Source organism: Mustelus asterias, unplaced genomic scaffold (genome assembly GCF_964213995.1).
Source record: "Mustelus asterias unplaced genomic scaffold, sMusAst1.hap1.1 HAP1_SCAFFOLD_347, whole genome shotgun sequence".
In the NCBI taxonomy this organism is placed as follows: Eukaryota; Metazoa; Chordata; class Chondrichthyes; order Carcharhiniformes; family Triakidae; genus Mustelus; species Mustelus asterias.
The window spans coordinates 235,481-258,048 of NW_027590305.1; the positions used below are offsets into that span (position 1 = coordinate 235,481).

Here is a 22,568-nt window from a genome sequence, read left to right on the forward strand (position 1 = left end):
GAATGAGGCGGAGGAGGATACCATTATCAGTCCTGTAGCTTGTCTTCAGCTGTTTGAAGAGATGTATTGTGACAAGTATCTGCTGAGGATGTGGGGCTGATGAACTGCAAGCTGCTATTTATAGCGAGCGGGCCCAGGAAGACATTTCACTCAATAAAGTTCACTCTGCTGTTTCTCATTTGATTTGAAGGGTCGCTGTAGATGGGTTTTACTGCAGTGGCCGACTTCAAGGCTGCTGTTTTCTTTTCTCATTCTGCTTTAGCACCCCCCGCCCCCCCGCTTGCTCCCCACATGCCTCACCCCTGCCCTCAGTGTGCCTCCCGCGCTCCCAAAGGTGGCAACGTTTCTACGGATACGATGGCGAGGCCAGCCACGGCCATGTGGGTTTCCCCGTGAGCTTTAGCAAGCTGTTGCAACACGGCGCGGGTTCGGGCTGGAGCCCAGCCCTGCCCACGCTGAACACCAACACCCCGCCATCAGGGGGCACTGGGCACTGATCAGGAGCAACAGGCCCGCATCTCCCTGCTCCCTGCTTCTTCCTGGTCGGGGGAGAAGGGTGGGGGGTTGGAAGGAGCTCAGGTTGTGGTTGGTTTGACCTGTTTAAGTTAACTCTGAAGCTGAGAATCAGGTCGTGCCTTCTGGAGGCCATTTTACCAACTCAAGAACAGCTTCTTCTCTGCTGCCATCAGACTTTTGATTTGATTTATTATTGTCACATGTATTGGGATACAGTGAAAAGTATTAATTCTTGCGTGCTATACAGACAAAGCATACCGTTCATAGAGAAGGAAAGGAGAGAGTGCAGAATGTAGTGTTACAATCATAGCTAGGGTGTAGAGAAAGATCAACTTAATGCGAGGTAGGTCCATTCAAAAGTCAGCAGGGAAGAAGCTGTTCTTGAGTCGGTTGGTACATGACCCCAGACTTTTGTATCTTTTTCCTGACAGAAGAAGCTGGAAGAGAGAATGTCCGGGGTGCGTGGGGTCCTTAATTATGCTGGTCCATTATGAATGGACCGACCTTATATTAAGTTGGTCTTTGTCTGCACCCTAGCTATGACTGTAACACTACATTCTGCACCCTCTCATTTCCTTCTCCCCAAGGTACTCTATGAACGGTATGCTTTTTAAAAGTTCATTTATTATCACAAGTAAGGCTTACATTAACACTGCAATGAAGTTGTGAAATTCCCCTAGTTGCCACATTCAGTTGCCTGTTCAGGTCAATGCACCCGAACCAGGACATTCTTCAGTCTGTGGGAGGAAACCGGAGCACCCGGAGGAAACCCACTCAGACACGGGGAGAATGTGCAGACTCCACACAGACAGTGACCCAAGCTGGGAATGGAACCCGGGTCCCTGGCGCTGTGAGGCAGCAGTGTGAACCACTGTGCCGCCGTGCTTTGTCTGTATAGAGCGCAAGAAACAATACTTTTCACTGTGTCCCAGTACATGTGACAATAATAAATCAAATCACATCAAAAATGGTATCAATAATCACACGACAGGGAGAGGAGGCAGGTATAATGTAATGAGTGTTTGAGGAGTAATAAGGGTAGTTTAATTTGTGGAACTTTGTTGCCACAGACAGGGGTGCATTGCTGCGTTACGTAACTGTGCAACCACTCAATGGATGGAGACTTGTGCCCAAGTGGAGGGATGTCCGTTAAGGAGCAGGTAGATAGGGCTGATCCATGACTGCCTTTGCGACATGGTTAATGTTTAGAGGAAAACTGCTTGATTTCGTCGACGTGGATTTGATTCGGAACGTTCCCGGGAATTCTCCCGAAGATCAGTTGGCTCTCTGAGCAGGGTTTTCCAGCCACGCTCGCCCTAATGCCGGAACATCCCCACCTGAAGTCAACGGACGTTTGCCACGGTCCGCGTCCCGCCCGCTACGATTGCTGTGGCGGGCTGGACGGGGAAAATTCCGCCCTCTGAACCCGCCTTTTCATTCCCACATCCCAATCCTGCCCTCGGGACAAAATGGCGGGGTAGGAACTCAGATATGGCAGGACCCGGAGGAGGCGACCAATCAAGTTTCACGGAATCCGGCTGTGCAGAAGGAGACCATTCGGCCCATCGGCTCTGTGCCGACCAAGTGGCTGCCACGAGGAGGCCTGTCCGGTTCAATGCGCTGAGCGGCTCTCAGGTCTGGAGGACGAGCAGGAGATGCTCCAGTTAAAGAACGGCAGCCCCAGTCAAAGGTGGGTTGAAGGGTAGAGTGAGGCACTGAGATTCTAATGTTCCAGTTCGCCAGGCCGGCTCCTACCCCGACTCCTGCGGAGTGCTGTGTTGGCAAGAATGTGCCAAGGTGCCTGGCAAAATGGATTTCCCTTCCGTGTTGGACCAACCCGGCCTCCAGAGCCCTTGTAAATTTGGCCCTGTGTGTCTGTTCATCGTATGTACAGACTGACGGGGTTCGGTTTCGAAGCTAACAATTGTAGCTGAGATTCCGTACTCTTTCAAACTTACAAAACTTACTTTCCTGAAACAGCTATCATCCCCAAAATTCCCAAACTTAGCAACTTCTACTTGGCTACAGTTCTCCACACTTAGAATCAGCATGGAGAAAGTGTACCCCAGTTAGAATCAGCATCGAGAGAGTGTACCCCAGTTAGAATTAGCATCGAGAGAGTGTACCCCAGTTAGAATCAGCATCGAGAGAGTGTACCCCATTTAGAATCAGCATCGAGAGAGTGTACCCCAGTTAAAATCAGCATCGAGAGAGTGTACCCCAGTTAGAATCAGCATCGAGAGAGTGTACCCCAGTTAGAATCAGCATCGAGACAGTGTACCCCAGTTAGAATCAGCAGTGAGAGTGTACCCCAGTTAAAATCAGCATCGAGAGAGTGTACCCCAGTTAAAATCAGCATTGAGAGAGTGTACCCCATTTAGAATCAGCATCGAAAGAGAGAGTGTACCCCAGTTAAAATCAGCATCAAGAGAGTGTACCCCCGTTAGAATCAGCATCAAGAGAGTGTACCCCAGTTAAAATCACCATCGAGAGAGTGTACTCCAGTTAAAATCAGCATCGAGATAGTGTAACCCAGTTAAAATCAGCATCGGGAGAGTGTACCCAAGTTAGAATCAGCATCGAGACAGTGTACCCCATTTAAAATGAGCATCGAGAGAGTGTCCCCCAGTTAGAATCAGCATCGAGAGAGTGTACCCCAGTTAGAATCAGCATCGAGAGAGTGTACCCCAGTTAAATCAGCATCGAGAGAGTGTACCCAAGTGAGAATCAGCATCGAGAGAGTGTACCCCAGTTAGAATCAGCATCGGGAGAGTGTACCCCAGTTAAAATCAGCATTGAGAGAGTGTACCCCAGTTAGAATCAGCATCGAGAGAGTGTACCCTAGAATCAGCATCGAGAGAGAGTACCCCAGTTAGAATCAGCATCGAGAGAGTGTACCCAAGTTAGAATCAGCATCGAGAGAGTGTACCCCAGTTAGAATCAGCTCCAGAGAGAGTGTACCCCAGTTAGAATCAGCTCCAGAGAGAGTGTACCCCAGTTGGAATCAGCTCCCGAAAGTGTGTACCCCAGTTAGAATCAGCATCGAGTGAGTGTACCCCAGTTAGAATCGGGATCGAGAGAGTGTACCCCAGTTGGAATCAGCTCCCGAAAGTGTGTACCCCAGTTAGAATCAGCATCGAGAGAGTGTATCCCAGTTAGAATCAGCATCGAGAGAGTGTACCCCAGTTAGAATCAGCATTGAGAGTGTGTACCCCAGTTAGAATCAGCATCGAGAGTGTACCCCAGTTAAAATCAGCATTGAGAGTGTGTACCCCAGTGAAAATCAGCATCGAGAGAGTGTATCCCAGTTAGATTCAGCACCTGAGAGAGAGTACCCCAGTTAGAATCAGTATCAAGAGAGTGTACCCCAGTTAGAATCAGCATCGGGAGAGTGTACCCCAGTTAAAATCAGCATCGAGAGAGTGTAACCCAGTTAGAATCAGCATCGAGAGAGTGTACCCCAGTTAGAATCTGTATCGCGAGAGTGTACCCCAGTTAACATCAGCATCGAGAGAGTGTAACCCAGTTAGAATCAGCATTGAGAGAGTGTACCCCAGTTAGAATCAGCATCGAGAGCATGTACCCCAGTTAGAATCAGTATTGAATAATGTACCCCAGTTAGAATCAGTATCGAGAGAGTGTACCCCAGTTAGAATTAATATCAAGAGTGTGTAACCCAGTTAGAATCAGCATCGACGAATGTACCCCAGTTAGTATGAACATCGAGAGAGTGTACCCCAGTTAGAATCAGCATCGGGAGAGTGTACCCCAGTTAGAATCAGTATCGAGAGAGTGTACCCCAGTTAGAATCAGCATCGAGAGAGTGTACCCCAGTTAGAATCAGCATCGAGAGAGTGTACCCCAGTTAGAATCAGCATCGAGAGAGTGTACCCCAGTTAGAATCAGCATCGAGAGCATGTACCTCAGGTTGAATCAGCATAGAGAGAGTGTACCCCAGATAGAATCAGCATCGAAGAATGTACCCCGGTTAGAATCAGTATCGAGAGAGTGTACCCCAGTTAGAATCACTATCAAGAGTGTGTACCCCAGTTAGAATCAGCATCGACAGAGTGTACCCCAGTTAGAATCTGCAACAAGAGAGTGTACCCCAGTTAGAATCAGTATCGAGAGAGTGTACCCCAGTTAGAATCAGCATCGAGAGAGTGTACCCCAGTTAGAATCAGCATCGACAGAGTGTACCCCAGTTAGAATCAGCGTCGAGAAAGTGTACCCCAGTTGGAATCAGAATCGCGGGAGTGTACCCAAGTTAGAATCAGCATCGAGAGAGTATACCCCAGTTAAAATCAGCCTCGAGAGAGTGTACCCCAGTTAGAATCTGCATCGAGAGAGTGTACCCCAGTTAGAATCAGCATCGAGAGAGTGTACCCCAGTTAGAATCAGCATCAAGAGAGCGTACCCCGGTTAGAATCGGCATCGAGAGAGTGTACCCCAGTTAAAATCCGCATCGAGAGAGTATACCCCAGTTAGAATCCGCATCGAGAGAGTGTACCCCAGTTAGAATCAGCATCGAGAGAGTGTACCCCAGTTAGAATCAGCATCGAGAGAGTGTACCCCTGTTAGAATCAGCATCGAGAGAGTGTACCCCAGTTAGAATCAGCATCGAGAGAGTGTACCCCAGTTAGAATCAGCATCGAGAGAGTGTACCCCTGTTAGAATCAGCATCGAGAGAGTGTACCCCAGTTAGAATCAGCATCGAGAGAGTGTACCCCTGTTAGAATCAGCATCGAGAGAGTGTACCCCAGTTAAAATGAGCATCGAGAGAGTGCACCCCAGTTAGAATGAACATCGAGAGAGTGCACCCCAGTTAGAATGAACATCGAGAGAGTGTACCCCAGTTAGAATCAGCATCGAGAGAGTGTACCCCAGTTAGAATCAGCATCGAGAGAGTGTACCCCAGTTAGAATCACTATCAAAAGTGTGTACCCCAGTTAGAATCAGCATCGAGAGCGTGTACCCAATTTAGAAACAGCATAGAGAGAGTGTACCCCAGTTAGAATCAGCATCGAAGCGTGTACCCCAGTTAGAATCTACATCGAGAGAGTGTACCCCAGTTAGAATCTGCATTGAGAAGGTGTACCCCAGTTACAATCAGCAACGAGAGAGCGTACCCCTGTTTGAAGCAGCATCAAGAGAGTGTACCCCATTTAGAATCAACATTGAGAGAGTGTAACCCAGTTAGAATCAGCTACGAGAGCGTGTACCCAAGTTAGAAACAGCATAGAGAGAGTGAACCCCAGTTAGAATCAGCATCGAAGAGTGTAACCCAGTTAGAATCAGTATCGAGAGAGTGTACCCCAGTTAAAATCAGCATCGAGAAAGTGTACCCCAGTTAGAATCAGCATCGAGAGAGTGTACCCCAGTTAGAATCAGCGCCGAGAGAGTGTACCCCAGTTAGAATCAGCATCGAGAGAGTGCACCCCAGTTAGAATGAACATAGAGAGATTGTACCCCAGTTAGAATCACTATCAAGAGTGTGTACCGCAGTTAGAATCAGCATCGAGAGCGTGTACCCAATTTAGAAACAGCATAGAGAGAGTGTACCCCAGTTAGAATCAGCATCGAAGAGTGTACCCCAGTTAGAATCTGCATCGAGAGAGTGTACCCCAGTTAGAATCTGCATTGAGAGAGTGTACCCCAGTTAGAATCAGCAACGAGTGAGCGTACCCCAGTTAGAATCAGCATCGAGAGAGTGTACCCCTGTTTGGAGCAGCATCAAGAGAGTGTACCCCAGTTAGAATCAGCAACGAGAGAGCGTACCCCAGTTAGAATCAGCATCGAGAGAGTGTACCCCTGTTTGGAGCAGCATCAAGAGAGTGTACCCCAGTTAGAATCAGCATTGCGAGAGTGTACCCCAGTTAGAATCAGCATCGAGAGAGTGTACTCCAGTTAGAATGGGGATCGAGAGAGTGTACCCCAGTTAGAATCTGTATCGAAGAGTGTACCCGAGTTAGAATCAGCATCGAGAGTGTGTACCCCAGTTAGAATCAGCGTCGAGATAGTGTACCCCAGTTAGAATCAGCATCAAGAGAGTGTACCCCAGTTACAATGAGCACCGAGTGTACCCCTGTTAGAATCAGCTTCGAGAGAGTCAACCCCACTTGGAATCAGCATCGAGAGAGTGTACCCCAGTTAGAATCAGCATTGAGAGAGTGTACCCCAGTTAGAATCAGCATCGAGAGAGTGTACCCCAGTTAGAATCAGCATTGAGAGAGTGTACCCCAGTTAGAATCAGCATCGAGAGCGTGTACCCCAGTTAGAATCAGCATCGAGGGCGTGTACCCAATTTAGAAACAGCATTGAGAGAGTGTACCCCACTTGGAATGATCTCTCGAGAGAGTGCTCCCCATTAAAAATCAGCATCGAGAGAGTGTGCCCCAGTTAAAATCAGTTCCCGAAAGAGTGTACCTCAGTTAGAGCATCATCAAGAGTGTGTACCCCAGTTCGAATCAGCATCGAGAGAGTGTACCCGAGTTAGAATCAACATCGAGACAGTGTACCCGAGTTAGAATTAGCATCGAGAGAGTGTATCCCAGTTAGAATCAGCATCCAGAGTGTGTACCCCAGTTAGAATCAGCTCCCGGAAGAGTGTACTCCAGTTAGATTCAGCATCGAGAGAGTGTACCCCAGTTAGAATCAGCTCCCGAGAGAGTACCCCAGGTGGAATCAGCATCGAGAGTGTGTACCCCAGTTAGAATGAGCATCGAGAGAGTGTACCCCAGTTAGAATCAGCATCGAGAGAGTGTACCCCAGTTAGAATCAGCATCGAGAGAGTGTACCCCAGTTAGAATCAGCATTGAGAGAGTGTACCCCAGTTAGAATGAGCATCGAGAGAGTGTACCCCAGTTAGAATCAGCATTGAGAGAGTGTACCCCAGTTAGAATCAGCATTGAGAGAGTGTACCCCAGTTAGAATCAGCATCGAGAGAGTGTACCCCAGTTAGAATCAGCATCGAGAGAGTGTATCCCAGTTAGAATCAGCATCGAGAGAGTGTACCCCAGTTAGAATCAGCATTGAGAGAGTGTACCCCAGTTAGAATCAGCATTGAGAGAGTGTATCCCAGTTAGAATCAGCATTGAGAGAGTGTATCCCAGTGAGAATCAGCCCCTTTGGGGAACAGTTTCGATAAATAGGGAATTGCTTTGCCAGTTGTCTTATTTCCGTGTTAAACCCGCTTTGTGATTTATGTCCCGCAGTGCGTTGATGTTGTGCCGGGTATCTGATCCCGGAACTATGGCTTTATTACTGTGACTGTTTGGATTATCTTTGGAATATATGTTTTAATATTCTCCGAGCTGCAGCACCCCTGCTGTGTGTCAGCTCTGTTATCTCTGTTGTTGCTGCTTGAATTTTCCCTTTCATTTTGCCCATTATTGCTTCATGGAATCAGTGAGAGAGAGGTGTCACTGCCGAATCGACATTTATTACCCATCCCTAATTGCCCTTGATACAGTGGCGATGAGCTGCCTTCTGAACTTAGCTGAGCATCTCGCTGGGCACAGTGGTTAGCACTGCTGCCTCACAGCGTCAGGGACCCGGGTTCAATTCCCGGCTTGGGTCACTGTCTGTGTGGAGTCTGCACGTTCTCCCCGTGTCTGCGTGGGTTTCCTCCGGCTGCTCCAGTTTCCACCTACATTCCGAAAGATGTGCAGGTTAGGTGAATTGGCCATGCTAAATTCACCCTCAGTGTAACCCGAACAGGCGCCGGAGTGTGGCGATCGGGGATTTTCACAGTAACTTCATTGCAGTGTTAATGTAAGCCTACTTGTGACACTAATAAATAAACTTTAAATATCTTTTCAGGGGGCAACTAAGAGTCAACCACATTGCTGTGGCTCTGAAGTCACATGTAGGCCAGACCGGGTAAGGGCGGCAGATTTCCTTCTCTGAAGGACATTTCTTCAAGAACCCAACAGTTTTGTGGTTGCTATTAATGCTTTTTAGAGTTAATTAATTAATTGCAATTAAATTGCCTTTCTGCCAAGTTGGAAATTAAACTCACCCTCGATTGTTTGTTGAAGTCATAGAATCCCTCCAGTGCGGAAGGAGGCCATTCGGCCCATCGAGTCTGCACCGATCACAATCCCACCCAGGCTCTATCCCCATAACCCCACACATTTACCCAGTTAATCCCCCTGACACTAAAGGACAGTTTACCATGGCCAATCCACGTAACCCACACATCTTTCAGACTGTGTGAGGAAACCGGAGCACCCGGAGGAAACCCACGCAGACACGAGGAGAATGTGCAAACTCCACACGGACAGTGACCCAAGCCGGGAATTGAACCCGGGTCCCTGGCGCTGTGAAGCAGCAGTGCTGAACACTGTGCCACCTGTGTCTGGATTCATTTCCAGTAACGTACGCACTCCGCTGGCACAGTCTCTGAGCGTAAACCAACCAACAGAAGTGGCAGCAGTCACATGGCGTTAGTATCTGTTCTATCAGCCCGGACTGATGGAAAGCATATTCCTTTGACAATGCAGGGCGGTCGCAGGGAACTCCAGCTCCCCACACTCCACCTTTATACATCAGCTTTCTTCTCAGACGCAAAAGCTATTGGTCCTTGAGAATTATATCTTTTCTTCATACAATTTGCACGCTTGATAGTCACGCAGGGTTTCCCCACGGTGGGCAGGGGGTGTGAGTGCTGGGAGTATGGTAGCAAGGTTACAGTGACAGGCTAACCCCATACATCCATCTGCCGTCTCCACTAACTCCCAGTCCGTGCAAACTCGACCTGCCTCCACTTGCCGACTGTCTTAGAAATCTTAGAAATATCTTAGAAACCCGACAGCACAGAAAGAGGCCATTCGGCCCATCGAGTCTGCACCGACCACAATCCCACCCAGGCCCTACCCCCATATCCCTACATATTTACCCACCAACCCCTCTAACCTACGCATCTCAGGACACTAAGGGGCAATTTTAGCATGGCCAATCAACCTAACCCACACATCTTTGGACTGTGGGAGGAAACCGGGGCACCCGGAGGAAACCCACGCAGACACGAGGAGAATGTGCAAACTCCAAACAGACAGTGACCCAAGCCGGGAATCGAACCCAGGTCCCTGGACTGTCGGAAGTTTCCGGCCTTGTGTTCATTATTTTAATTTCAATTGGTTCATGGGATGTGGGCAACGCTGCCTGGGACAGCATTTATTGCCCATCCCTGAGGGCATCCCTGTGTCAACCTCATTGCTGTGGGTCTGGAGTCACATGTAGGCCAGACCGGGTCAGGACGGCTAGGGGATTTTCACAGTAATGTCATTACAGTGTGGATGTAAGCCTACTTGTGACTATTAAATAAACTTTATAAATTTTCAGATTAGTAGAGGCAATGGCTTAGTGGTATTATCGTTAAACTATTAATCCAGAAACTCAGCTAATGCTCTGGGGACCCGGGTTCGAATCCCGCCACAGCAGGTGGTGGAATTTAAATTCAATGAACAAAATCTGGAATTCAGAATCTACTGATGACCATGAAACCATTGTCGATTGTTGGAAAAACCCATCTGGGTCACTAATGTCCTTTAGGGAAGGAAATCTGCCGTCCTTACCCGGTCTGGCCTACATGTGACTCCAGAGCCACAGCAATGTGTTTGACTCTCAACTGCCCTCCAAGGGCAACTAGGGATGGGCAATAAATGCTGGTCCAGCCAGCGACGCCCATGTCCCATGAAAAATTCCTTCCCTAAAGGACATTAGTGAAGCAGATGGGTTTTTTCGACAATGGTTTCATAATCATCAGTAGATTCTTAATTCCAGGTATTTTTATTAAATTCAAATTTTACCATCTGCCGTGGTGGGATTCGAACCCGGAGTCCCAGAGCTTTACCCTGGATCACTGGATTATTAGTCCCATGACAATACCACTGTGCCACTACTTCCCCAATTCCACCTGAGCCAAGCCCTCAGCCCTCAGCGACCTGGGTAGAGACTTTGAGCGGAATTTTCCTGTCCCGCCCGCCACGGGAATCGTAGTGGGCAGGATATGGAGCATGCAAAGGTCTATTGACCTCGGGCGGGATTTTCCAGATTGGGGGCGAGCGTGGCTGGAGAATCCTGCCCTTTGCGTCCAAACTGAGTTCTGGGCGTGAGCCTTGGGCTGCATTGGAACCCAGGTGCAGGGGGAGACCTCCAGACACCCCACCCACTCACTCCCTCCCCCACCTCCTCCCGCCCCCTCCCTTCGACCTCTCCCCCACTGGCCTCGTTCCCCTTTTTATCAAATAGTGAGGGGGCGGCGGGGGGGGGAGGGGGGGGGCGGGGTGGGGGTGGGGGCGGGGGGGGGGAGAGAGATGGGAGTGGATTTGAACCCGGCTGAACAGCAGGCAGACAGGGCCTTAACCAATCGGAAATCAGCCGCTTGGACAATGTAGCACTCCATGGGTGCGGCGCTGCGGGTGACATGTATCATGCAGTGACCCAGATGAAAGGGTTTGTGCTGATTGTGAGTGGGGGGGAGGACGGTAGGGAGGGGGTGGGTGTGGGGCGGTGGGGGCGGGAGGTGAGGGTTGTGCGGGAGGGGTGGTGTCTGAGTGAAGAAATGGATCTTGCCGGAAGGTTCAGTGGGTGCTGGGAGAACAGGAGTGGGGGTGGGGGAGGGATTTGGAAAGAGATGATGGAAAAGCACTCACGTCTAAAGCTTTTAAGATGTGCAGTTGCAGCGCAGTATGGAGGGAGGGAGGAGGGGGAGTGGGAGAGGGAGGGAGGGAGGAGGGGCAGCGGGGGAGGGAGGGAGGGAGTGGGGGGAGTGAGGGAGGGAGGAAGGAGGGGGAGTGGGGGAGGGAGGGAGGAAGGAGGGGGAGGGGGGGAGTTGGGGGGGGGGAGTTGCATCTTAAATAATTGAGTGCGGCTCGATCCATTCTCACTCTCACTGAGCTGTGCAGGACACGTGTGAGAAAATGCTTTTACAAAGGCTTGTCTGCGCCGTGCGACTGCATCGCAGCGAGTTACACCAGAGACACTGTCAATCAGGGCTGCTTGCGGCTGGTGAAATGGGCTGGGTCTGGTGAGGGGGGTGTGGGGGGGATGTGGGGGTGGGCTGCACATTGTGGAAGGTCACTCATCAACCTTCAGACCAGCGCACAAAGGCACAGCCCCTGCCTGGTACAGTCAGCCCATCCTCCACCCTCCTGATTGACGTGCAGGGAGTCCTGTTTCCTCACAGATTCATAGAGGTTTACAGCATGGAAACAGGCCCTTCGGCCCAACTTGTCCATACCGCCCTTTTTTTTAAACCCCTAAGCTAGTCCCAATTGCCCGCATTTGGCCCATATCCCTCAATACCCATCGTACCCATATAACTGTCTAAACGCTTTTTAAAAGACAAAATTGTACCCACCTCTACTACTGCCTCTGGCAGCTTGTTCCAGACGCTCACCACCCTGTGTGTGAAAGAATTGCCCCTCTGGACACTTTTGTATCTCTCCCCTCTCACCTTAAACCTATGCCCTCTAGTTTTAGACTCCCCTACCCTTGGGAAAAGATATTGACTATCTAGCTGATCTATGCCCCTCATTATTTTATAGACCTCTATAAGGTCACCCCTAAACCTCCTCCGCTCCAGAGAAAAAAGTCCCAGTCTATCCAGCCTCTCCTTGTAACTCAAATCATCAAGCCCCGGTAGCATCTTAGTAAATCTTTTCTGCACTCTTTCTAGTTTAATAATATCCTTTCTATAATAGGGTGACCAGAATTGCACACAGTATTCCAAGTGTGGCCTTACCAATGTCTTGTACAATTTCAACAAGACATCCCAACTCCTGTATTCAATGTTCTGACCAATGAAACCAAGCTTGCTGAATGCCTTCTTCACCACTCTGTCCACCTGTGACTCCACTTTCAAGGAGCTATGAACATGTACCCCTAGATCTCTTTGTTCTGTAACTGTCCCCAACGCCCTACCACTAATTGAGTGTATCCTGTTCCAATTCGATCTACCAAAGTGCATCACCTCACATTTACTTAAATTAAACTCCATCTGCCATTCATCAGCTCACTGGCCCAATTGATCAAAATCCCGTTACAATCCTGTAGCCCTCTGTCCATTGACATCTTGTGTGAGAGGATTCATTCATTCATTCATTGGTGAGGCATGGGTGTCACTGGCTGGTCAGCATTTATTGCCCATCCCTAGTTGCCCGAGGCCAGTTGTGGCTCTGGAGTCACATATAGACCAGACCGGGTAAGGACGGCAGATTTCCTTCCCTAAAGGACATTAGTGAACCAGATGGGTTTTTCCGACAATGGTTTCATGGTCAACAGTAGATTCTGAATTCCAGATTTTTTTCATTGAATTCAAATTCCACCATCTGCCGTGGCGGGATTCGAACCCAGGTCCCCAGATCAGATAAAGGGTCATCTGGACTCAAAACGGCAGCTCTTTCCTCTCCTTACTGATGCTGCCAGACCTGCTGAGATTTTCCAACATTTTCTCTTTTGGTCCCCAGAACATTAGCTGAGTTTATGGGTTAATAATCTTGTGATAATACCGTGAGACCATCACTCCCCTTAGAAAACATGTGCTTTACCACCAGATTATAGATTACTTCACTGTTAAATTTGTCTCTTCCACCGTTCCTTTCCTGGCCTTCTGTATTTTCATTTACCCTGGTCAATAAACTTTACGCTGTTCTCCAGCCTCCAGAGTATTTTCAGAAACCCTCTTACATGTGGAAAGCCTTAGATGATGTCGATACAGATTTTGATTTGATTTGATTTATTATTGTCACATGTATTAACATACAGTGAAAAGTATTGTTTCTTGCGCACTATACAGACAAAGCATACCGTTCATAGAGAAGGAAATGAGAGAGTGCAGAATGTAGTGTTACAGTCATAGCTAGGGTGTAGAGAAAGATCAACTTAATGCGAGGTAGGTCCATTCAAAAGTCTGACAGCAGCAGGGAAGACGCTGTTCTTGAGTCGGTTGGTACGTGACCTCAGACTTTTGTATCTTTTCCCTGAAGGAAGAAGGTGGAAGAGAGAATGTCCGGGGTGCGTGGGGTCTTTAATTATGCTGGCTGCTTTTCTGAGGCAGCGGCAAGTGTAGACAGTGTCAGTGGGTGCGAGACTGGTTTCTGTGATGGACTGGGCTTCATTCATGACCCTTTGTAGTTTCTTGTGGCCTTGGGCAGAGCAGGAGCCCCAGACCAAGCTGTGATACAACCAGAAAGAATGCTTTCTATGGGGCATCTATAAACGTTGGTGAGAGTCATAGCTGACATGCCAAATTTCCTTAGCTTCCTGAGAAAGTAGAGGCGTTGGTGGGGCTTTCTTAACTATAGTGTCGGCATGGGGGGACCGGGACAGGTTGTTGATGATCTGGACACCTAAAAACTTGAGCCTCTCGACCCTTTCTACTTCGTCCCCGTTGATATAGACAGGGGCATGTTCTCCTCTACGCTTCCTGAAGTCAGTGACAATCTCCTTTGTTTTGAGGAGAGACTATTGTTGTTGCACCAGTTCACCAGATCATAGAACAAGTGGAACAGATATTTATAGATGACAGAGATTGTGCTATTCGATTGGAGAGTAAATAATGAATGAACCCCATCTGAATTCAGAATTGTTATTGGTTAGGCAGCCTTTAGATATTTGTCGGGCTGAATATTTCCGTCATGTTACTTCCTGAAATCAGACAGGATGGCGGTAACACATCTGACACCATAGCACATTTGAGATGCTTCATTATGTTTGGTGAATGAACTGGATGCTTGCTGAGTTGGTTGGAGCTGTGACTGATGGTGAGGGGAAGCTTACTGCTCACTGCCATTCTCGGAATTTGTTAATCGGATACAGACCGGATTACTGATGTTGTGCAGCCTTTACAACTGAGGTCAATCAGTTCTTGCTGGTACAATCCCCTCCCTTACCACTCTCCCTCCCCCCAATCTCCTCTTAACACTCTCCTGAAATCCCACCAAACCCATTCAGCTTTTGGTCCCTCATGCTTTCACCTGGAGACTACTGTTGCCTCTGTGAAGCGCAACGTGCAAGGTGCTAACACTGAAACCCTTCATCCATGCCTTTGGACAGGAGTTTCCAGTCCTGCCTGCAGGATTTTCCATTCCCGCTGGCAGGATCGTCCAGCCCCACCCATGGGAGTTTCCATTCCCACTGGCAGGCCCTTCCAGTCCCGCTGGCAGGTCCTTCCAGCCCCACCCACTGGAGTTTCCAATCCCGCTGGCAGGATCTTCCAGCCCCACCCATGGAGGTTTCCATTCCTGCTGGCAGGATCTTCCAGTCCCGCCCGTGGGAGTTTCCATTCTCATTGGCAGGATTTCCCAGATCTGCCCGCAGGATTTTCCATTCCCGCTGGCAGGCTCTTCCAGTCCCGCCCGTGGGATTTTCCATTCCCTCTGGCAGGATCTTCCAGTCCTGCTGGCATGATTTTCCATTCCCGCCCGAAGGATTTTCCAGTCCGGTCCTCCCACCATGTGTTTTGTTGTGGGATTTCTCAGAGTTGGAGACAGTTTTGGAGGGTCCTGAAACAGGGTTATCGCCCTTTGGAAGTTCAAACTTCTCGGGCAATTGACACAGGGTCCATGAGTTGGGACTTCTGAGGGGGTCCCGTAACGCATCTCGGAGGGGGATTCTGGTCTCTGACCATCCTGAGATCAGACGATCTGGGTTATTATTCCAGCCTATTATCCAGCCTGTTTGGTCTTTTAATCAGATCATGACTGATCTTCCACCTTCCCCTGTCACCCAATATACAAAAACATCTCAAACTCTGCCTTGGATATATATACTCAGTGACGGAGAGGATTCACAGTTCTCTGAGAGAAGGAATTCCTTCTCATCTCAGACCTAAGTGATCGACCCCTGATTCTGAAACCATGACCCTGTGTTCTAGATCCCACAGTGAGGGGGAAACAGTGAAGCGGGACCAGACTATTGAGTTGAATGATCAGCCATGGCACAGTGGTTAGCACTGCTGCCTCACAGCGCCAAAGACCTGGGTTCGATTCCGGCTTGGGTCATTGTATGGAGTCTGCACGCTCTCCCCATTTCTGCGTGGGTTTCCTCCGGCTGCTCCCGTTTCCTCCCATAGTCCAAAAGATGTGCAGGTTAGGTGGATTGGCCATGCTAAATTGGCCCTTAGTGTCAGGAGGTTAGTAAGGTTAATAGGTAGGGTTATGGGGATAGGGAATGGATGGGATGGTGGTCAGTGCAGACTCGGTGGGCCGAATGGCCTCCTTCTGCACTGTAGGGTTCTATGATTCTTTCCTAGCATTCTAGGAGGAAGAGAGGGAGGAAGGCGATATTGCTGAGTGCGTGTGGGACACAAACCTATAATTTGATCCATAGCCTTACATCCCTGAATGTGCTTAATGCCAGCTCCCTTGCAGAAATCGTACAGTTAGTAAAAGCACCCCAAACCCTGCACGATTTTACAATGAGGTGAGGATCTGAAACTCAGAGGCTGATAGGGTGGCAGAGGCCATTTCACATTTCAAAAAAGACTTGGGTATGCACTTTAGGTTTGTAACCTACAGGGCGGCACGGTAGCACAGTGGTTGGCACTGCTGCCCCTCAGCGCCAGGGAGCCGGGTTCGATCCCAGGCTTGGGTCACTGTTTTGTGCGGAGTCTGCACGTTCTCCCCGTGACTGCGTGGGTTTCCTCCCGGTGCTCTGGTTTCCCTCCCACAGTCCAAAGATGTGCGGGTTAGGGGATTAGCCATGATAAATTGCCCCTTTGTGTCCAGAGATGTGCAGGTTAAGTGGATTGGCCGTGCTAAATTGCCCCTTTGTGTCCAAAGATGTGTAGGTTAGGTGGTCATGATGTGGAGATGCGGGTGTTGGACCGGGGTGGACAAGATGAGGGGTCACACGACACCAGGTTATAGTCCAACAGCTTTATCTGAAATCACAAGCTCTCGCAGTGCTGCTCTTTCATCACCTGGTGTCGTGTGACCTCTCATCTAGGTTGGGGGATTAGAGGAGTAAATACATGAGATTGCGGTGATTGGGTTGAGTGGAATGCTCCATCAGAGAGTCAGTGCAGACCTGATGGTCCGAATAGCCTCCCATCTGCACTGCAGGAACTCGAGGATTCGATGATACTGAGGCTCTAGATGAGGTCTGGGGATCGCTCTTTTTGGCCATCACAGACAGAGTGGGCCGAATGGCCTCCGTGCCGTCGGTCAGCATGATGCTGTGTGTGTGTAACGGGGATTTTGCTGTTGTGAGGTGAGGTGGGGGGGAGTTGGAGAGGTGGCAGGGTAACTCCCTCCTGCTCGGTACAGTACGGTACAGGTTATCCCTGTGTCGCGGTGGAGCTGCAGCCTGCACGGCCTACCCCCTGCGCTGAATCCCTGGGAGAAGGTGTCGGCATTGCTGTCACTCAGAGAGGCAGGCGCCCGGCGTGTGCCAGCCGATGGACTGACAGGTTTGGACATGCACAGCGGTGCCTCTGTAAATATTATGTTTGTGCTAAACCCATTACTCTGCTTCATTGCAGTTGCCCTGAAGAACCACAGCTGTAACAAGATCGCCGACGGAACCGGTAACCACGGCAACAGGAGAGTGTCGGCATTGGTGGACGGAGTTCTGCCAGAGGGGGAACTTTTACTGCAGGTCTGTCGCTCCAGGCGAGGTTGCTGGCATGTCTCCCACTCAACACCGAGACGCACGATCTCCCTCCCTCCCCGCCTCCCTCCCTCCCTCCCTCTCCCCCTCCCTCCCCCTCCCTCCCCTCCCTCCCTTCCCCTCCGTCCCCCTCCTCCCTCCCCTCCCTCCCCCTCCTCCCTCCCCTCCTTCCCCCCCTCCCTCCGCTCCCTCCCCTCCCTCTCTTCCCCCCGCTCCCTCTCTCCCCCCTCCCTCCCTCCCTCCCTCCCTCTCTTCCCCCCCTCCCCCTCCTCCTCCCTCCCCCCTCCCTCCCCGCCCTCCCTCCCTCCCTCTCCCCCCTCCCCCTCCTCCTCCCTCCCCCCTCCCACCCCCCTCCCTCCCCCTCCCTCCCCTCCTCCCTCCCCTCCCTCCCCCTCCTCCCTCCCCTCCCTCCCCTCTCTCCCTCCCCCTCCCCCCTCTCTCCCTTCCCCTCCCCCCTCCCTCTCTCCCTCCCCCGTCCCCCCTCCCTCCATCCCTCCCTCTTTCCCTCCCCATCCCTCCTGCCCTCCCTCCCTCCCTCTCTCTCCCTCCCTCCCTCCCTCCCTCCCCGCTCCCTCCCTCTCTCCTCCACCTGTCCCCCTCTCTCCCTCCTCCTATCCCCTTATCTCCCTCCTCCCCTTTCTCCCTCCCTCCCTCCCTCTCTCTCCCTCCCCCCTCCCTCCCTCTCTTCCCCCCACTCCCTCTCTCCCTCCTCCTCCCTCTCTCCCTCCACCTCCTCCCTCTCTCCCTCCCCTCCTCCCTCCCTCCCTCCCTCCTTCCCTCCCTCCCCCTCCTCCCTCTCTCCCTCCCCATCCCTCCCTCCCTTCCTCCCTCCTGCCCTCCCTCCCTCTCTCTCCCTCCCAACTCCCTCCCAACTCCCTCCCTCTCTCCCTCCTCCTGTCCCCCTCTCTCCCTCCCCCCTTCCTCCCTCCCTCCCCCTCCCTCCCTCTTTCCCTCCCTCCCTCGTTCCCTCCCTCCCTCACTCCGTCCCTTTCCTTTGTACAGTTAAAAATAAACCTTTCAAGTGCTGAGTGCAAAGGTTGCCAAGTCAGGGACACTAATTGAACCGAGCAGAAATCTGCTGAATACTTGATTATCTTTCAGTGCGCAAGGACTAAAGGAGACGTTCCCGTCATGGTGTGGCACAGTGGTTAGCACTGCTGCCTCACTGCGCCAGGGACCCGGGGTGGCACAGTGGTTAGCACTGCTGCCTCACTGCGCCAGGGACCCGGGGTGGCACGGTGGTTAGCACTGCTGCCTCACTGCGCCAGGGACCCGGGGTGGCACAGTGGCACAGTGGTTAGCACTGCTGCCTCACTGCGCCAGGGACCCGGGGTGGCACAGTGGTTAGCACTGCTGCCTCACTGCGCCAGGGACCCGGGTTCGATTCCCAGCCTTGGGTCACTGTCTGTGTGGAGTCTGTACATTCTCCCCGTGTCTGCGTGGGTTTCCTCTGGGTGCTCCGGTTTCCTCCCACAGTCTGAAAGACGTGCAGGTTAGGGTGCATTTGCCGTGCTAAATTCTCCCTCAGTGTACCCGAACAGGCGCCGGAGTGTGGCGACTAGGGGATTTTCACAGTAACTTCATTGCAGTGTTAATGTAAGCTTACTTGTGACACTAATAAATAAACTTTAAAACATTGTGCGAGGTAAGGAGATGTACCTGAGAAGTTCCTAACGACACAATTGGAACCAAGCGTCAAGTGATCGATTCTGATGGCGGCACGTTTGGAAGGTTGAGAACACCAATTAGCAAAGGTTCATCCGGGCGCCTGAGTGACCCTCAGTGTCGAGACCAGTCAAACCCAGCCCAGTGTCACACAGGGGAACAGCACCACCCAGTCACTCACTATCCTGACTTGAGGTTTAAAGTTTATTTATTTGTGTCACAAGTAGGTTTACATTAACACTGCAATGAAGTTACTGTGAAAATCCCCTAGTCGCCGCACTCCGGCGCCTGTTCGGGTACACTGAGGGAGTATTTAGCGCGGCCAATCCACCGAACCAGCATGTCTTTCAGACTGTGGGAGGAAACCGGAGCACCCGGAGGAAACCCACGCAGACACGGGGAGAACGTGCAGACTCTGCACAGACAGTGACCCAAGCCGGGAATTGAACTCGGGTCCCTGGTGCTGTGAGGCAGCAGCGCTAATCACTTTGCCACCCTCTGGAGCAGGTTTGGTTTTTTTGCAGGGCATGGGTTCCTGAGTGTGAATGTGTATCACCCCGAGCGAGTGTAAATGAGCCTGAATACAAGCTCTGCTGATTATCTTCAGTTTGCTGTCAGTGTAACTATTAGCACACTCAGGCCACAGGCACTGGTCAATAAACACATTGGGATTTGGAAAGCTACAGGCACGAAGAGATTGGCCTTGTTGGCAACCTTGTAAACAGAGTTATGGGAGCGGTCTCTGTGAACTGGTTATGGGAGTAGTTTCTGGGCACTGGTTATGGGAGTGATCTCTGTGCACTGGTTATGGGAGTGGTCTCTGTGCACTGGTTATGGGGGTGGTCTCTGTGCACTGGTTATGGGAGCGGTCTCTGTGCACTGGTTATGGGAGTGGTCTCTGTGCACTGGTTATGGGGGTGGTCTCTGTGCACTGGTTATGGGAGTGATCTCTGTGCACTGGTTATGGGAGTGGTCTCTGTGCACTGGTTATGGGGGTGGTCTCTGTGCACTGGTTACAGGAGTAGTTTCTGTGCACTGGTTATGGGAGCGGTCTCTGTGCACTGGTTATGGGAGTGGTCTCTGTGCACTGGTTATGGGGGTGGTCTCTGTGCACTGGTTACAGGAGTAGTTTCTGTGCACTGGTTATGGGAGCGGTCTCTGTGCACTGGTTATGGGGGTGGTCTCTGTGCATTGGTTACAGGAGTAGTTTCTGTGCACTGGTTATGGGAGTGGTCTCTGTGCACTGGTTATGGGAGCGGTCTCTGTGCACTGGTTATGGGAGTGGTCTCTGTGCACTGGTTATGGGGGTGGTCTCTGTGCACTGGTTATGGGAGCGGTCTCTGTGCACTGGTTATGGGAGTGGTCTCTGTGCACTGGTTATGGGGGTGGTCTCTGTGCACTGGTTATGGGAGCGGTCTCTGTGCACTGGTTATGGGAGCGGTCTCTGTGCACTGGTTATGGGAGTAGTTTCTGTGCACTGGTTACGGGAGTAGTTTCTGTGCACTGGTTATGGGAGTAGTTTCTGTGCACTGGTTATGGGAGTGGTCTCTGTGCACTGGTTATGGGGGTGGTCTCTGTGCACTGGTTATGGGAGCGGTCTCTGTGCACTGGTTATGGGAGCGGTCTCTGTGCACTGGTTATGGGGGTGGTCTCTGTGCATTGGTTACAGGAGTAGTTTCTGTGCACTGGTTATGGGAGTGGTCTCTGTGCACTGGTTATGGGGGTGGTCTCTGTGCACTGGTTATGGGAGCGGTCTCTGTGCACTGGTTATGGGAGTGGTCTCTGTGCACTGGTTATGGGGGTGGTCTCTGTGCACTGGTTATGGGAGCGGTCTCTGTGCACTGGTTATGGGAGCGGTCTCTGTGCACTGGTTATGGGAGTAGTTTCTGTGCACTGGTTACGGGAGTAGTTTCTGTGCACTGGTTATGGGAGTAGTTTCTGTGCACTGGTTATGGGAGTGGTCTCTGTGCACTGGTTACGGGAGTAGTTTCTGTGCACTGGTTATGGGAGTAGTTTCTGTGCACTGGTTATGGGAGTGGTCTCTGTGCACTGGTTACGGGAGTAGTTTCTGTGCACTGGTTACGGGAGTAGTTTCTGTGCACTGGTTATGGGGGTGGTCTCTGTGCACTGGTTACGGGAGTAGTTTCTGTGCACTGGTTATGGGGGTGGTCTCTGTTCACTGGTTATGGGAGTTTCAGTGCTGATGTGATGATGCCAGGTATGTAGGCTGTAGGTCCCAATGATGGACTGGTCAAATCAAACAGAATGTTGCTTTGGTTGTACGTAACAGGCAGATTACAGGCCAGCCCAGAACAAAATGTCTGCTGTTAGATGCGATTTTGTGAGTGGGTAGCATCTACAGATCAATCCTGAGTGTGCCAATGGCTACACTAACAATCAATTCAAGATAATCTCTCGAGCCCATAACTTGCCTCACAGTCGGACACACGGGCCCCTCCTCTGCAAATGAAAGGAGTTTGTTCCAGTCTTGCACCTTTTCTGAATTACCCAATAGCTTGGGAAGCCTTTAGTTCCCCATTGCTTTCTCCATGGTAACACCTCAGCCAATCAGAGTCAATTTGCCAACCAATCAGCACTCTTTTCCCTTGTGGTATAGATTGTTGTGATGGTTTGAAATTTGGAATTCTTTCGTGGGAGTTTCCGGCCCTTTCCGCCATGAGGATCTTCCAGTCCCTTTGAAGGCGACAAACCCCCTCACCCCACCCTTGTCACGGGTTCCCCGGCAGCATAGCCGGTGAGCAACTCAAATGGCCATTGACTTTGGCGGGACCGGAAGATCCCCCCGGCAGCCAATGGCAAACCACCTCTAGAAAGTCCCAGCCCTCGTGGTTTGTCCTGATGAGTACAAAATGAGAAACTTCGACAACTTGTCTCTTTTTTCAGTAATGAAACAGGAATCGCTTGGCTGTAGTTTGTCCGTCAGTTGACAGCAGCAAATGAGGAATTCAGAATGTGGCCACAATCGATAATCTCAGCAGTCGCCTTTCTCAGTGTTCCTGTGGACCCCACAGCACATTCCGCGGAGGCTGTGTTTGATCATCTCCACACGCTGCTTCAGAATGCTGAACACAGGGATTCTACTCATAGCTCTTACTCTGCCCCTCCCAAAACTTTGACCCTCTATCCTCCTCCCCCAGCTCCTCGATGTCTACCCTCCTCCCTCCTCCTCAGCTGAAGATCTCTACGAAGGAGGCATCCCTGAAGACTTGACCTTAGCGTCAGTGCTTGCTCGCCTCTGCCCCAAGTTGCAGACTGCCTGCCGCAGCTGTCTCTTTATCCTGTCAGCAGCAGCCACCCCCCTCCCCCCTCCCCGTGCCTCCAGGCTCAGACAGCGACCTGACTTTTATGCTGTTGGTTCTCTGTCCCCCTGGAATTGTCAGCCCAGGCTTCTGGAGAGTTCCGGACCAGTCAGTGCCATGGACAACAGCTGTATCCTTCATCCTGAGGCTCCTGCATCATTTATTGAATATCCCCGATGCAAAACCGAAGCGGTGTCCACTGGGCAGTGATCTCCATTGTAATGTGCATACAGATCCAGCAATCTCCAATCTCACAGTAACTCCACTCAGTGAATATTCTCCTGGGAGAATCCTTGGGCTGAGTACTTCCTCAAGGAGCTGGAGGAACAACACTTGAAAATCCTAAAAGAAGCAGCTACAAGTTTGCTGTACCTGTGCTTGTCAATCCCTTAATAATTCCCATGCACTGTGCAGACAGATGAATTGACATGTGTGTAGTTTAAAATGCTA

The 22,568-nt window shown here is 50.9% G+C and overlaps 1 protein-coding gene across 1 annotated transcript in view; it reads left to right on the top strand.

The window, feature by feature from the left end:
• ahr1b (aryl hydrocarbon receptor 1b) overlaps nucleotides 1-22,568 on the top strand; it is a 151,381-nt gene that overhangs the window by 57,188 nt on the left and 71,625 nt on the right. Inside the window, exon 3 of the mRNA XM_078204480.1 lies at nucleotides 17,006-17,121. Coding sequence (XP_078060606.1) covers nucleotides 17,006-17,121 — 116 coding nt within the window. The remainder of the gene's footprint in view (nucleotides 1-17,005; nucleotides 17,122-22,568) is intronic.